At 42.0% G+C, this 17,291-nt stretch overlaps 1 protein-coding gene across 9 annotated transcripts in view; it reads left to right on the top strand.

The window, feature by feature from the left end:
- Nucleotides 1-15,278, top strand: part of LOC311017183 (myelin transcription factor 1-like) — a 45,680-nt gene extending 30,402 nt beyond the window's left edge. For 4 of the 9 annotated variants that reach the window (XM_084015374.1, XM_084015376.1, XM_084015377.1 and 1 more), the window contains 11 exons: nt 272-523; nt 3,730-3,884; nt 4,810-4,872; nt 5,274-5,342; nt 5,805-5,867; nt 6,235-6,315; nt 6,947-7,168; nt 8,617-8,708; nt 10,521-10,624; nt 13,543-13,686; nt 14,144-15,278. In XM_084015374.1, the coding sequence (XP_083871500.1) occupies nt 272-523; nt 3,730-3,884; nt 4,810-4,872; nt 5,274-5,342; nt 5,805-5,867; nt 6,235-6,315; nt 6,947-7,168; nt 8,617-8,708; nt 10,521-10,624; nt 13,543-13,686; nt 14,144-14,287 (1,389 nt within the window). In that variant the 3' untranslated portion in view covers nt 14,288-15,278. The remainder of the gene's footprint in view (nt 1-271; nt 524-3,729; nt 3,885-4,809; nt 4,873-5,273; nt 5,343-5,804; nt 5,868-6,234; nt 6,316-6,946; nt 7,169-8,616; nt 8,709-10,520; nt 10,625-13,542; nt 13,687-14,143) is intronic. The other 5 variants (XM_084015375.1, XM_084015380.1, XM_084015378.1 and 2 more) reach the window with 5 other exon arrangements.
- Nucleotides 15,279-17,291: the final 2,013 nt, after the last annotated feature.

Raw genomic sequence — 17,291 nt, forward strand, 5'->3', positions numbered from 1 at the left:
TACATATCTCACTTCAAGTCTTATTTATTTGTTCCATCCGTCCATCATCTACGGCTTATCCTGTATTCAGGGTGGAGCCGATCCCAGCTAACATTGGGCGAAGGCAGGGTACACCCTGGAGAGGTTGCTACTCCATTGCAGGGCTGACATGTAGAGACAGACAACCATTCACTCACATTCACACCTACGGGACATTTATATAATGTAAATGTAGAAGTAACTTTTGAGTCCAGGGTGAACGATACGCTGATGATGCTCTTCTGTTCTTTAGGGATTGCCCATTGAAGTGGATGAGAACGGCACTCTGGACTTGAGTATGAAGAAGCCCATTAAACGAGAGGGCAGTCTGTCCGGCACCAGCCCTGGTGTTCGGTCACCAGACCCTTCCTCCTCCTCCTCGCTCCATCACGGTGGAAGCAGCGGGATGACGTCGCCAAACCTACACACATACAAGCAGGAGGAGTGGGAGGGGCCTCTGGATTACACCAAACCTAACCGCCAAAGGGAGGAGGAAATGGACGAGGTTCGTACAATGAGCGTTTCCTTGCGATATTAGTCACAGGGGAAGTGTTGCAACACAAATAAGACACATTTGCCCTGAAGCTTTTTGAATGAGAAACTCTTACTTGTTTACATCACTTTATCTTTGACTTATTTCCTTTCCCCTTTCTATTATTCATTTATTTCAGTGAAATGCAGTGAGTTACAGTAGAGTTAAAACATTGCACTCTGTAACAGAGGTGGTGTGTCAGGTGCATTGCACCATCCTGACTTTGGCATATGCTAATTTTTACTGCTTTGAACTTTTTCAAAAGAAATATAAAGGGCTTTGAGTGTAAATTTTTCATGAGGACACTGCATTTGGAAACATTTGTCTACAAAAAATAGAAAAGGCATCAGAGTGGAGACGTGTTGGAGACGTTGAAGTTTGCATAGTTTCTTTGCTTCTCTACAAATGTGTAGACTATTGCAAGAGAGCCATCACTCAAAATGATTATTTCTTTAATGACTCAAATTAGTCATATTTTAATGACTAGTGCCTTTTCATTCAACCTAAAACAGAAAATTCAGAGTCAAAAAATATATTTCACAAAATTACACTAAAATCAACATATTACACTATCAACCTTACACAGGTTAACACAAATTCAGCTCTTTCCAACTAAAACAATACCGCGTAAACGTTAAATTATTATTATTTTTTATTTTCACCACTGAAGTGTGAGGTTTCTCCAAAACATGTGAAAAAGCAATACAGAAAATTCCTTCATATTAAAACTGTACATTGGCCCAATGTTTTTCTTGAAAAGTGTAGTATTGATTTCCAACTATTATTTCTGCTATGATGTTGTTAAGGTTTGAACGTAGACTGGACCCCAATGCACGACTCAGACAACAGGGAAACAATTAAATACACCACCAGTGTGAGTTGGTGTGGCATCTGCCACGTGGTAATGGTGGATCTGCGGCACGGCGCAGTGATGTCCGTCTCCGGCGTTCTCACACAGTTTGGGGAAACAGGCTGGTAGCTCCACAGTCAGGCAGGCAGGACTGAAGCAGCATGAGATCGCAAGGCAAACACGATGATCTGAGGCGAAGTTGAAGGAACTCAGGAGAAGCATCAGCTAGTGATGTTATGGTTTGTGTTGAGGCTTCGAGGCTTGTGTCAAGTATTTCGGCTCCTCCCCCAACAAAGCTCTGGGTCGAGATCTGGTTCACCTCGTCAAAATGACGTTGCATATGAAGAGCAATGCTTCCTTTCGGGCAACTGTTTCGCAATACAGGTTTACAATTGGTGGGACATCCATCCATCCATCCATTGTCTACCGCTTATCCTGTATTCAGGGTCGCGGGGGGGCTGGAGCCGATCCCAGCTGTAATTGGTGGGACATTTCAACTATAAATATGCCTCATACACGAATACTAACTCGTGGGTTTATCATTATTCTTATACATCATTATTATAAAAATGGGCACATTATCAAAGCATTGTAGGTTCAAATCCAAGGTGGAATTGCAGTGTAGGCCTACCACTTTGACGTAATATATCACTTTATCATTATTATTTTACATCATTACTATAATTATTACTACTGCTGCTCATTATTACAAAGGGGCAGTGGTGTAGTGGTTAGGAAGTTGGACTTGTTGTTAAAGTGTTGAAAGTTCAAATCCAAGATTGAGTGGCAGTGATCCACCTCCATGGATCCATTACTTATATTACAAATGATTATTATTATATATCATTATTGTAAGTATTACTACTATCTCATGTTTCAGATAGGCGATACTGGTGTAGTGGCTAAGAACTGAGACACATTATCAAAGTGTTGTACGTTCAAATCCAGGTCTGCCTTTTACCGAATGACTTATTTTCTATCTTGAGTTCGGGAACTATTTATGAAAGGCACACTCACACACATATCACCAAGATGACTTTAATTCTCAAATGATTTGATGCTGTATCAGCACATGAAGGAAACATCACATGTTAGGTTGACTGTAAACTCTTTTACTTTCTTCATAATTTCATTCACCACTAGGTGTCCCTAGTGTACTCATTTGAAGCTTTGGGGTCAAACCACTTTGGTGGTTCATCTGGCTGAGAGGCTTTGATGTTTCATGAGGCTTCATCTCACCATCACTAGCATCAGCTACACACCACCTGCACCAAACATGGAGCAGACAGGTGGAGAGATACAGGAGGATAATACAGACAGGGGGTGCAGTCGAATAGTCAAAGAATAAGGTCCTAACTCCTATTCCTAACTCCTATTCCTTGACCTCTGGGGAAAACGTCACGGGGTTAAGGAAAGGCGATAGGAGAACTCAAAAGGATTTAGGAAAAGTCTGCCACGGTGCTCAGAGAATCCGACCGGACTTTCACTAAGCTACGTCATTATAACACGGCCGCTGATGATTGACAGCTGATGATCGGCACCGGCGATTGACGTGCGTCTGCGCTGGAGAAACTACAATAATGGACTACAAAAAACGCGTCGTCCACTTCTCCACATGTTGGTTTTATCAACAGCTGGTTCACTGACCGGCTTCAGGTCCAGCAGCTCCTCCTTCCTGTTTGACAGGTTCCTTTATTTACGTTTCATTTGTGGTTTTAGTTTTGTTTTTGTCAAGTTTGTAACATGATTGAAATAAAAAAAAAATACCATTCAATTATTATCACTGTGCACACACATTTATCAACACTATTCCAATTACTATATGTCTGCATGAAAGTAATTGTAAAATATGCAAATAGGCATATCATTTCTTTTCATGAACGGCCGAGGTGTGCGGCACTTTAAATGTTGCTCTCGCAAAGAATTGTGGGTCGGAGTAATCTCCTTTCCTTTCGCATAGGAAGGTCCGTTGCATCCTATGCTAAAGGAGCTCTGAAAGGAAGCATTGGAGCTCCTTTCCTTTGCATTTAGAGAATTCGAACAGCTCTTATCATGGCGGCCACTTGTTTACTTCCGGGTCACTTCTTCAGTTAGGAACCTTCCTAAGCAAAATAGACTATTCGACTGCACCCAGGGGATGACAACACACACAAAAGGGAGAAGGAAGGGCTGCCATGATGTGAATCATGACAGACGTATCATTTCTGTCATATGAAATGACTATGTTGTACTTATTTTGTTGTTTATTCTACATCTATTGTAAAATAAACCATAATCCACACAACAACACATTAGTACAACTTTAATGATCAAAAGCTATTTTTTTTAGATGGAGCACACGGGCCAGTCATTTGTCTCGTCTGATGCAGAGGACTGTGACATGATGCAGGACTGTCTGGAAGAGAGGAAGTACCCAGGAGAGGTTACGACCCCGGGCTTCAAGGTTAAGTTCCTACCGAAGGACAGCAAGAAAGAGCTGCTCTCGTGAGTAACACAGCCACACTGCCGCTGCTTTGAGCGTCATGCTAACATGCTAACATGCTGATGTTTGCAGGTACAATGTGTAGCTTGTTCACCATCGTAGTTTAGCATGTTAGCATGCTAACATTTTCAGGTATTTGGTCATAAACAAAAGTATTGAACAATTAAGGTAATCCGGGGTAAACACATTGTTTTCTTTTAAAATATACACAGTTTGAATATCAATATAATACATACACAATAACTATACTCAACTAAACCCATTTTTATGGTAATAAAATTGTAGACATTGTTATTATAAAACAAAATTCACCATCATCATTTTGATCGCTACATAATTTTTATTCATGCATAAGAGCCAATACATCTTTATCTGCAGCATAAATTTTACGTGACAAACATCACCATAGATGCTTGAAGAAAGAGCAAGTGCAACAGCAAGCTACTCGGTGTAACACAGTTGTGGTAACATCAAGACCATTTAGACTAAGATAGTAATGCATTTCTTACCGTTGGGTTGCTGTTATGTTTTTGTATCCCATGATGCGTGCGTACTTTCTCAGAACATTTTTTGTTCAAACTAATGGATCCTTCATATGAAGGATCCATTACTTCCTTCCTTTGACACTGTTGAAATATTAGCACGTACGCTAACATCGAAGGAAAGAGCCAAAAGGAAAACCGGCTCTATCTAGTCCTCAATCTTCAAGACCACAAATGTCAGGGGATTGCCAGCCTCCAGCCTCTGGGGACCATGAATCTCTCCACACAATCTAAGAGTTGAGATATTATTGTCTGAACCAAAGTGGTGGGCCGGTTAGCAATCATGGCGTGAATTCAGCCACACCGTAAGCATGTCTAATGTCTGTCCCTCTGTCCTTTCTAACACCTGTCTCTCTTTCCCCTCAATGTATCTAACCCTCTCCAGGTGTCCTACACCTGGTTGCGATGGCAGTGGACACATCACTGGAAACTATGCCTCCCATCGCAGGTATGCACCATTGCAGACTAATTTCGGTGATACAATAAGCTAATAAAGTCTCAGATAAAATGTTAGCTGTGCTGAGACTCTTCAGCTGCCGCTCTGCACCTGAGTCCAAAGTGGGCTCACCACGACTAATTCAAATATTTTATTTGAGCCTGACATGCCGGAGGCAATAATGTAGCGTGAGCCCTGGAAGCAAAGACAGTCATTGACTTTGATATGCATCAGTAATTTACTTCTTGCCGTCTGTCCTCTTCTAGCTAAATGACCTTGGTATGCCTTGCATTCTTGATTTCCCTTAGCTCATGTCTTTCTCCTCTCTCCTTTCAATCCCCTTACACTCGCTTTTTCCTCGTCCCCTCTTTTCGTCCTTCTGCCTGTCCTTCGCTCTTTCTTCTTTCTCTCAGTCTGTCTGGGTGTCCTCTCGCTGATAAGAGCCTTCGGTCCCTCATGGCGGCCCACACCCCTGAACTCAAGTATGTGTGCTCTACACCTTCACTGCCTTTTCACTGCCACTTCAATGCACTGCTACAGACGCTGTCCGACGCCACCACGCTTCATTCTGCTGACGTTAACTCATCATTTGTTGCCTCCTGCTGCTGCTGCATCTGTCACGGCAGATTTTTTTCTGGCTTGGACTTTGCTTGCTTTCACTTCAATCACTTCATGCTAATGTGAAATGAAACAGTCATTCTGTGGTATACATAGCTCTTTACTAGAAAGCAGGCTTTTCACAGCTCGCTCTAGACAGATTCAAGTGATTAATTGGCAAAGAGCCTGAAAATAATACATTTTAAAATGGACATTGATCACAAGAGTGCATAAGAAGACCATTTCTCTCATCTGCATCATGCCGTTTTCACTGTGAACCTCTTACTGTGTTGTCTCTTTCCGCTAACCTTGTATTAAAAGTAAACTGTCGCTCTGTCTTCTCCCAGATGTCCCACTCCAGGATGTGATGGCTCGGGTCACATCACAGGAAATTACGCATCCCACAGAAGGTAACAAAAACCACACAAAAACATGTACACACACAGGAACCCCCCCCCCCCCACACACACACACACAAACACACACGCACACAAACACACACACACACCCAAACACTCACACAGTCAGCCAGAGAGGCATAGTGACAGTTCATGCTAGAACTAGACAGGGATCACATACTCACACATTTACACACCTTTCCATTATCCTGTTTTTGGTCATAATGGGCGTTTTTGAGTTGATTTGGTTTGTAATTCGGTGAAACAACCTCTGTGAAATTATTCTTCCTTATAATGTGCTCTCCGTTTTAACAAGCAATCACTTCACCAGACTTTTTTTTCAACCCTATGTTATCAACTCCATACTTTCTGTTTTCAGTATCTCTGGGTGCCCGCGTGCCAAGAAAAGTGGAATTAAAACTCCTACCAAGGACAACCAGGAGGACTCCGAGCTTTTAAAGTTCGTACCGCTCAGAAAGCCATAATGTCTGCTTTTAGCGAGACTACGGTAAAAGTAAAATGCAATAAAAAAAGACAAAGAGAGAGAGAGAGAGAGAGAGAGAGAGAGAGAGAGAGAGAGAGAGAGAGAGAGAGAGAGAGAGGGGAGAGGAGAGAGGAAAGTCACTGTGAATCATATGCAGAGGTAGTGACCTGCCCCCAAAATTAAATAAGGTCCTTACTGATGGGAAAATACACTTACTGCAGATACTGACTCTGAATGTAGTCCATGGTAGAGTATGGTAGAGCAGATTATCAATACATAAGAAATACATATTGCACACAAAACAGTTAATTAAGCAGCATGTTGATAACAGCATGTGCTGAACCTAATTAGATCTTGCATCAAAAATGTTATTTAATGCATTCATAGCATGTCAAACCCAGATGTAAAAAACGTTTGGCCCAGTAGAGAAATCTTTATTGCAATATTCTTTCTCTACAGTTGATTTGTTTGTCTAACCCTTGTGTTATTCTCACTCTCTTTATTTATTTTCCTGCTGCTGGCTTCATCACTTCTTCTCCTTCTCCTGCTGCACAACTCTCGTTTTATTTTTTCTCCTGGTTTCCCTCCTTTCCTCTGCTCCCTGCAGATGTCCGGTGCCGGGCTGCGACAGTTTGGGCCACATCAGTGGGAAATACGCCACGCACCGTAGCGCCTATGGGTGTCCGCTGGCAGCCCGCAGACAGAAGGAAGGTCTCCTGAATGGCACCCCCTTTAACTGGAAGGCCTTCAAGACAGAGGGGCCTACTTGTCCCACCCCAGGTTGTGACGGCTCCGGACACGCCAATGGAAGCTTCCTCACACACCGCAGGTGAGCAGGTTTTTTCTTTGTTTTTCCCACAATTTAAACACTGTCTTCATTGATTTTTCATCAAAATAAGGAACGAACAACATGACAATACAAAAGAAGCAAATGAACAATTGAATTAATAATATTAAAAAAAATATCAGCTGACAAGATGCCAGGAGACCAAACAAACCAAATAAAGGAGAAAAAAAAGCTAAATGGAAGTCAGTACACACACACACACACACACACACACACACACACACACACACACAATAACACACATGAATTTATGGTCTCAATCTCTAGTTTCAAGTCTTCTTCAATCCAGCATGATGTTCATTTAGTAATGAAAGTCCAAATATGGTCACTTCCTTCTCTGGTTGAAAACAATTCCAAGATGGTGATGGCTAGTGTTGTCACGATACCAACATGTTGGTACTTTTCGATACTTTTCGATACTTTTTCAAATAAAAAGTGAACGTAAAAAATGTCATTACTGACTTTATTTTAATAGAAAATCTTAGAACATAAGATATTAATCAGCAAATAAAATAAAATACCACAAAGACAAGCTTTTCTAATGCACACAATTTTAAAAATGTGAAAATATAAATACAGTAATATAATATACAATATAAATAAACCAGCTCTATTTTCTTACTTCCAGAGCTACTTTTGTTAAGAGTGAAGGGGGGTGGCGCTTGCTTTTAGCACTGAATGTGGCTTTTTTTCCTGAGTAAATGACCTGTCGTTCCCTGAGCTCAGTGTGCAGGTCTGGGGGCTTGTCCTTTAAGTGTTTGGCTAGTCGGAGGTGTTTCCGCCGTTAGCCATGCATGTTTTTAAACACCGTTTACACAGTGGTGCATCGCGTTAACTGCCTCGCCTTGCGCATTTGTTTTAAGCTAAAGTACGGCCATATCGCACTTCGCGGCGCTGGTTTGTCCACAAGTTGCGGCGTGGTGACGGTTGCAGCAGCCATTCTCCTCTCCGTGCTCCTCTCCGTGCTCCTCTCGCTCGCGCTCTCTCTCTCTCTCTCTCTCTCTCTCTCTCTCTCTCTCTCTCTCTCTCTCTCTCTCTCTCTCTCTCTCTCTCTCTCTCTCCAAGCTTTCCTCCTGCTCCGTTTGTTGCTCCAGTCCACGCTGCTCGCTAACTTGCTAGCGGTTTCCTCCGGCTTGCTTGCTTTTTCTTTTTATCTCCCAAAGCTGCGGCTCGCTCCTCGTCCTCTCAGCTGTAGTTACAACGCGGTGACGTCACACGTCAAGTTCGCCGCGCTGTTGCGGGCACTACCGGCGGCGCTGCAAGTACCGGTCCCGTCCAAATGCAATATAGTACCGTTTTAAATGCCTCAGTACCCCCGGTACCAAATTAGTACCGGTATACCGTGCAACCCTAGTGATGGCCAAATTGCCAAATTTGAGGCTTTAAAACTGCTTTAACACCCCCCCCCCCCCCCCCCCTTGTGTCTCCAGCCTCTCAGGATGCCCCAGAGCCTTGTACGCAAAGAAGAAGGCCAAATTCCCCACAGAGGACTACCTGAGCACCAAGTTCAGAGCCAGCGATGGTAAGATGGAGTGGAGAGGGTTTCTGTGTGTACCAAAAACTATACTCATTGTCTTCCAGTGCCCTAAACCACACAGTGGGTGGGTGGATTTGCACATTAATCTCCTCGGTACTTAAAACCAGCTTGGGATTCATGAACGCAGCGTAAACCTCTGATTTGATCGAAGCATTTGTCTATGTTCATGAATGTCAATCAATCGTAAACTGACAGCGAGCTCCTGCTGGGCAGCAATTGGCATAAACCCCGCCCATGAACCACCATATAAGGAGGTGGTGAGACAGGGACAGGTCAGTACTCCTGTTAGTAGTGGTGAGACAGGGACAGGTCAGTTTTTCTTGTTAGTAGTGGTGAGACAGGGACAGGTCAGTTCTCCTGTCAGTAGTGGTGAGACAGGGACAGGTCAGTTTTTCTTGTTAGTTGTGGTGAGACAGGGACAGGTCAGTTTTTCTTGTTAGTAGTGGTGAGACAGGGACAGGTCAGTTCTCCTGTCAGTAGTGGTGAGACAGGGACAGGTCAGTACTCCTGTTAGTAGTGGTGAGACAGGGACAGGTCAGTTTTTCTTGTTAGTAGTGGTGAGACAGGGACAGGTCAGTTCTCCTGTCAGTAGTGGTGAGACAGGGACAGGTCAGTTTTTCTTGTTAGTAGTGGTGAGACAGGGACAGGTCAGTACTCCTGTTAGTAGGGGTGAGACAGGGACAGGTCAGTTTTTTTTGTTAGTAGTGGTGAGACAGGGACAGGTCAGTACTCCTGTTAGTAGTGGTGAGACAGGGACAGGTCAGTTCTCCTGTTAGTAGTGGTGAGACAGGGACAGGTCAGTACTCCTGTTAGTAGGGGTGAGACAGGGACAGGTCAGTTTTTTTTGTTAGTAGTGGTGAGACAGGGACAGGTCAGTACTCCTGTTAGTAGTGGTGAGACAGGGACAGGTCAGTTCTCCTGTTAGTAGTGGTGAGACAGGGACAGGTCAGTTCTCCTGTTAGTAGTGGTGAGACAGGGACAGGTCAGTTCTCCTGTTAGTAGTGGCGAGATATTTTATTAGTAGCTACGAAAAGTTCTTACATGTAGGCATTGGCCAATTTGAATATTAAATGTTCTGATTATCTTAGCCATTATCCCGATAATATTTAAAATAAGTTATCATTAACAATTAATTCATAAAATTCTAAATCACAAGGTCTCCCTGTGAAATTAAGGCCAAATTAATATATTTTTGTAATAATTATTAACTTCTCTACCATGAAAGACCTAGACAGCTTTTTCAAGTCACTTGTGACAACATTTACGGTCATCCCCATAATACCTTCTGCTCAGGTCCTGGCTCATGTGGGTTTTCCTTTAAAATCGCAGAACCCAGTCCCTCACCTTGTCTATACTTCTGTTTACTTTTAAAGTTGGGTCTTGCAATGTTCTGTCCATGTTTTTTTAATTGTATTTCTACCCTTAAAATATTTGTTTGTAAATTGTTAGTTTCTAACTTTGTACAATAATTGTTTTTACCCATTTTCAAAGTGTGCTTCATAAATTCATTAGCATTATTATTAGTGGAAATTCGCCAGCATCAACTTATTGTGAGTGTTTTTTTTATCATGATATAATTCTATGGTCCCATCTCTACTTACATGTGACCAGTCAATACCGCAGTAAATCCTCTAGTTACATTAGAAATGTTTAAAAAAAAAAACTCAATATGATTTAAAATAAACGCCAGCTATATTCTTTATCCCAAAACAGCAATGAAAATGTAGAGAGCAACTGAAAGACATAGAGACCAGACACTATTTTTTTCTGTCCTAATGTATCTGACTTCTCCTTCAGTTTTAGACAACGATGAGGACATCAAGCAGCTCAACAAAGAAATCAACGATCTGAATGAATCCAACAATGAAATGGAGGCTGACATGGTCAACCTGCAGACTCAGGTGTGTTTTTATTTTCATTTAATTTTAACCTCTAAATCAGTGAACATGACTTGATTTTACTGAATGTAGTCACATGTGAGACTTTGAGGGACAGGGACTTTAGACAGATGGACTTTAAACTGACAGACCGCAGATGGACTTAAGACAGACAGACAAGAGATGGACATTAGACAGACAGACAGGAGATGGACTTTAAACTGACAGACAGCAGATGGACTTAAGACAGACAGACAGGAGATGGACATTAGACAGACAGACAGGAGATGGACTTTAGACTGACAGACAGGAGATGGACTTTAGACAGACAGACAGGAGATGGACTTTAAACTGACAGACAGGAGATGGACTTTAGACAGACAGACATGATATGGAATTTAGACGGACAGATAGACAGGAGATGGACTTTAGACAGACAGACAGGAGATGGACTTTAAACTTCTCCCTGGCCCGGCAGTCAGACTGGGCCAGTTTAATACTGTCAATTTAGAGGGGGGATGCCAACGGCCGGTTAGTAGTGTTCAGTAGAGTCCAGTAGAGGTCAGTAGTGTTCAGTAGAGTCCAGTAGATCTCAGTAATGTACAGTATAGTCCAGTAGAGCGTATTAATGTTCAGAAGAGCACACTAGACGTCAGTAGTGTCCAGTAGAGTCCAGTCGAGCTTAGTAGTGTTCAGAAGAGCGCATTGGAGGCACAGGCCACACACACCCTTTTTCCACCAACGCGAACCTAGTTCAAGAACCGGGCCGGTGCCCGTGCTGGTTCGGAGTTGGTTCAACTTGCGAACCTTCTGAGAACCTGTTTGCGTTTCCACCAGCTAGAGAGCCCAGAGAGCCACGTCATTACGTCACTGTACACGTCTGAGGTTTCCCCGCAGTGCTAATTTCAAGCATAGCAGACATGTCTCTTCAGAAAAAGTGTTTATTTTGGCAAATAATACAATAACAATAAAATACACAAAAAACTAAAATCACAATTTTTTTTTTTTAAAGAATAGAGCAGTGTGTGATCAATATCAATGATCAGAGTGTTTGATGTTTAGTCATCTGCAGGTTGGACCTCCGTTCAATATCGTCGATGTCCGACAGCTCTACAAACAAAAACCAGAGAAGAGCGGTTTAATCACTTGTCCACAACACTGTGAACACAGATGTTAAGTCACGTTGGTAGTTGGTAACGTTTAGTGAGCCAACTACGGCAGTCAGAAAGTGGCACGCTAACGTTGTTGTTAGCAATATCACGTTAGCTGGCTAGCTAGCCGGTCAGCTTACATTACCCGAAGAAGCATGGCCACTAGTTGCTGCTGATGTGAACGTAATCACTAGCTAGGTAAACTAAACAGAAATGTGTCGTTGGTTTGCAACGAGGTGAAACATTTTAAAAGTTAAACCTACCGGGAACAGTAACGTTTGTAAAACTCCACAGCAGCATATTTTACCCCGTCGCCTCGAGCGTTAACCCCGCCCCCAGCCCCTGACGTAGGTTTGCGAACGGTTCTAGACCAGCAAAGAGTTGGTGCCGCTGAGAGCCGGTTCTTTGTCTGTGGAAACAGGAAGAACTGGTTCACGATTAGGCGCCGGCTCCGAACCAGCCCTCAAAATGCCTCGGTGGAAAAGGGGCATCACAGTAGTCCAGTAGAACTTAGTAGTGTCCAATAGAGTCCCATAGAGCTTATTCTTGTTCAGACTGACGCAGTATAGCTCACTAGTTTTCAGCAGAGCTCAGTAGTGTTCAGTAAAACCCAGAGAGCTCAGTGGACTGAATGTAGAATTAATGTAGACTGAATATAGACCTAATGTAGACTGAATACAGGCTGAATGTAGACTGAATATAGGCTGAATGTAGGCTGAAAATAGACTGAATGTAGACCTAATGTAGACTGAATACAGGCTGAATGTAGACTGAATGCAGGCTGAATGTAGACTGAATGAGTGGGTTGGATGGTCCTCCTATCAATTCGCAGACTGAGACACCTCCATATTCTAATTTACAAGGCAATCTTAGGTTTTTTTCCTTCTTACCTTTTGTCCTACATTAACCGAAGTAATGCGGGTACTTACAATCTTCGGTCTCAGGATTTGTTCTTGCTGTCTGTCCCTAAAGTCAGAACTGAACTGGGAAAGAAGCTTTTAGATTTGCTGCTCCTTCTGCCTGGAACATATTACAAAACTTTGAAGCAAAATGAATTGGTCTCGTTGAACTCTTTTAAGGTGAAATTGGATGACTTGGAGGGCAGAAACATCTGGTTGTAGTTGTTTTGCCTGAGGCTTTTTATTACTGTAGCTGACCTTCAAATGTTGCTGTTTTTGTGTCTTTAATGTTTGTGTTTTAGTTGTGTGTATGTATGATAATGCTGCTGCCTGTCTTGACCAGGACACTCTTGTAAAAGAGATTTTTAATCTCAATGAGTCTTTTCCTGGTTAAATAAAGGTTAAAAAAAAAAAAAAAAAAAAGTAGGCTGAATGTAGACATAATGTAGGCTGAATGCAGGCTGAATGTAGGCTGAATGTAGACTGAATGTAGGCTGAATGCAGGCTGAATGTAGACTGAATATAGAATCAATGTTAAATTAATGTAGTGTAAAGCATCTTGAGTGGTCAAAAGACTGGAAATATAACCTGAAATAGTGTGTTATAACGTGCATTCAGTTTGGCACGTTTGGGAAACGCATCTGCAGTGTTTATGGAGAGAGCTTCAGGAATCACTGGTGTCATTAAGCAATCAGAAAAAACAAATCGTTTTTGGACAATGAAGCTCTATGACACAGAATATACTTTATATCAGGCTTTGGATAAACACACAATACTTCTTCTGATCCTACATATGGTTATTTATTTTTTTTCCATAAAATAACACCAGAATTTCTTCAATTACCATTTACGTAGTTGCAGATAAAAGGCATTCTGCTGCTGTGTGTTGCAGATCTCCTCCATGGAGATGAACCTGAAGAGCATTGAGCACGAGAACAAGAAGATCGAGGAGCAGAACGAGGCTCTGTTCATGGAGCTGTCCGGCCTCAGCCGTGCCCTGATCCGCAGCCTGGCTAATATACGCCTGCCCCACATGGTGAGTTGTCACACACACACGCACACACACACACACACACACACACACACACACACACACACAGGCACACATGCATGTACGCACACACACGCACACACACACACACACACATGCATGCATGCACACACGCTTGCACGCACACACACACACTCAAAAACTCACACACACAGGCACACATTCGCATGCACGCACACACACATGCGCGCACACACACACACACACACATGCATGCATGCACGCACACACACACACTCAAACACACAGACACACACACCCATGCACACTCACACGCACACACTCACACACACGCACACACACACACACACAAGGCTGGACCTGCTCACACACTCCTTTTCGATTGATTCATTTGTTTCGAAGGGTAGCTTGTGTGTTGACCGGCACATGGCTGTTTGGTTTCCCTGCTCTTCTAAGTTGCGATTGGTTCTTTCTACCACAGCAGGAGCCAATCACCGAGCAGAACTTCGACAGCTACGTGAGCACGCTGACCGACATGTACACCAACAAGGACTGCTTCCAGAGTCCCGAGAACAAAGCTCTGCTGGAGAGCATCAACAAAGCTGTGAAAGGCATCAAAGTCTGAAGCTCGACACACAAACACACACACACACACACTCTTACACACACTCACAATGCAAACTGTCCAGAAGCGCAGGAGTGTGACGGAGGCAGAGATGGAGGAGATATGTTGAAATACTACAATATATTGAAATATGATTCAAAAACAAAAAGGGAATTCAGGTTATTTAAATAAACGGCAACTTAAAAAAATCTACCCAGGGAGCACTCCGAGTGACGCGGACCAAAATCTTCTCCATGCTGCTGTGGGGATCAGAGGAGGAAACAGATCCTTCAGTCAGGATGCATGGAAGAGAAGATTATTGTTACTGGAAACTTTATCTGGGGGTTTAATATGCTGTAAGGTTACCTGTTGTCTCTTTTGTGTCCTTAACTGTTTTTGGCGAGGGTTTCACTGTTCACTTCATATCGGCTGAAACACAGAGGAACGCCAAGAGGACGAGGAGTTGAAAGCATTCACCTCTCAGTGCTGTCCTGTAGCACACACCGTCGCCAGCGTGTGTGTGTGTGTGTTCGTTCAGCGACTGTGATTCATGACCACACACACACACACACCCGGCACTACGAAACGTGCATTGGATCCGTGTTTCTTTTGTGGTCCAGCTGCAGCAACAACGTCAACAGCACACTGTTGACCCAGTTTAAAGGAGACAGATCCAGGAACAGTGTAGGCTGTTTCTTTTTCATGGGACAGCCGATATCGAGACTTTAAACAGCAGCAGATAAATCCTTGTATTCCTTTCTTTAAAAACTGAAATGATAATAGTAATAGTGTGCACTCATCTCAGATTCAGTTAGTCGTATCAATTATATTTATCAACATAGGATTTGCACTTCATTTCAATGAATAGTTTTGCGGTACAATAATTATTGTTATATATGAATTATTTATACTTGGGAACTTTTAAATTGTAACTTATTGCCATTTATGTTATTGAGGTTTATTTATTTGAAGTAATCTATTTATTAACTTTGTTTTGTAAAACACTCGCACACACACACACACAACACGCACACAAAAAGCATCCTTACTTATGATGGTCATTGAAGTGATTTGCAGATGTCTTACGTCAATATTTTAAGAATCTATATAGATAACTGACGAGGCATATTTTGTTTTGAGTACTTTTTAAAACCTTTTTAAGTGCAGATATTTTATAACTGACAAAATCTTTTGATAATTTTACACAAAAAAAGGTTATCTTTTGGGCTTGTCCTTGTTTTTTCTCCTTTTGGTTTGTGTTCTTTCCGTTACTGCTACATCCAGAAAGAAACTGCTGAGATAAAAAAGAAAGAAAGTATGTATTTATTATTTATTTAATATGAAAGAAATTGACTGATATGGCTGTATATTTATTTTGTTATTTATTTGTGTGATGTGACGGTTGAGTCTGAGTAGTCTTAAAGATCCAATGCTAATATTTAAATAAAGAAAGAACATCCATACAAATACTGTTTGATTACTTAGGATAGACATACCAGCAGCTGATTGTAAAGACAAAAAAACAACAATCCAACAAAAGCAATCAGTGTGCTGTTGCTATCATGTGTTTGCTTTTGTCAGGTAAAAGAAAACCAGGAAAGCTTATTTTTTAAAAGACGTTACCTCTCCTAAGCGCTTTGTAGCGGCCAACACTGGCTCACCCAAAACCCTCTGTAATGTACCACAGATGCTTTTTTCAGTTCTGTGTTTTCATCAGCACAATGGTACACATATAGAGCTCTATTCCAGCAGTGGATGAATGGGTCTAAAAACACACACACGCACACACACACACACACACACACAGCAGTCCAGGATACTGTAGGATGGCCTCCTTTGACAAACTTCTATCAGATAAACATACACACCCTTGTAGCCTTACTCTAGATTTTAATTTTTTGATGCACAAAGTGCCACTAAAAAAAGGAGAAAGAAACAAAAAAAAAAGCCTTTCTTTCTTGATTCTTCGCATTTCTGCAATGTAACAATGTCTGGTCCCGGGGAGGCCACGGCATCCAGAGAGTGGTGATTGTTTCAGATGCCTTTATATCTCTGCCAAGATGGCCATTAGTACACTATATATACATTCTGTATAAATAGATTTTAAAGATGCTATATATATGAATATAAACATACATATATTTTTCCAGTGTAATTGTTGACGCTCTTCTTCTCTTGTATTACCTTAACAGATGAGTTAATTAGCTGTCCAGCCGTTACCAACAGGAGGCATTTACACCTTATTTAATATCACTAAGACCTGCTCAACTGTGGCTTTAAACATACCGTTCACTTAAACTAAAGGCAAAGTATGCCTTGTTGATGACACACTACAATAATGTTTTTCCTTCCCCCTCCATTTCCTGTATCTGTCTGTCCTCTACTGTATGTTGTACTACTGAATCTGAGAAATAACTGTCCTTTTGAAACTAGATGGTGGCTCTTTGTTCCTAAGTGTCATGTGAGTTCATGTATAGTTAAAATAGATAATGCCTCTGAGTGATGTTCTGCACATAGTGTTTGTGCAGTTATTGTATTGTTACTGGTACGGCCTGCTTGCTATGAGCCGTTTTCTCTGACGTTGAATCAAGCGAGTAAGAGACTTGTAGTGTAACCTGCCTTTGAGTGATTTGTTGCAGCTACTGTGGTGTAACAGTACGATACCCTTGTGTGACTCTGATGTCAAAGGCATGTTTTAAATGAGCTCTTAGCCAATGTAGAATGAAGCTCCTTTTGTGCACTTTCTGAATAACCGTTGAAAATGCCAGCATTTGAGTCTCGACTTGTAAGAACCCCAATAGATTACGAGCAATAGCAAGTCTTCACCTCCACTGGAGGGCAAAGCTCTGTCACACTTGTTTGTTGCTTTTCCCATCGGAAACAACCTGTACGTCATGTCAGATAGAGATGCATCTTTGATTCCAGGGGTTCAGCCCGCACTGTCAAATTATAAAAAAAAGTTGTGCTTTCTTTTCCAAACAAAAACCAAAAGAGATTGACAGGAAGCAGAGTTTGGGTCTCAGGT

Source organism: Eutrigla gurnardus, assembly GCF_963514095.1.
Source record: "Eutrigla gurnardus genome assembly, chromosome: 8".
NCBI lineage: Eukaryota > Metazoa > Chordata > Actinopteri > Perciformes > Triglidae > Eutrigla > Eutrigla gurnardus.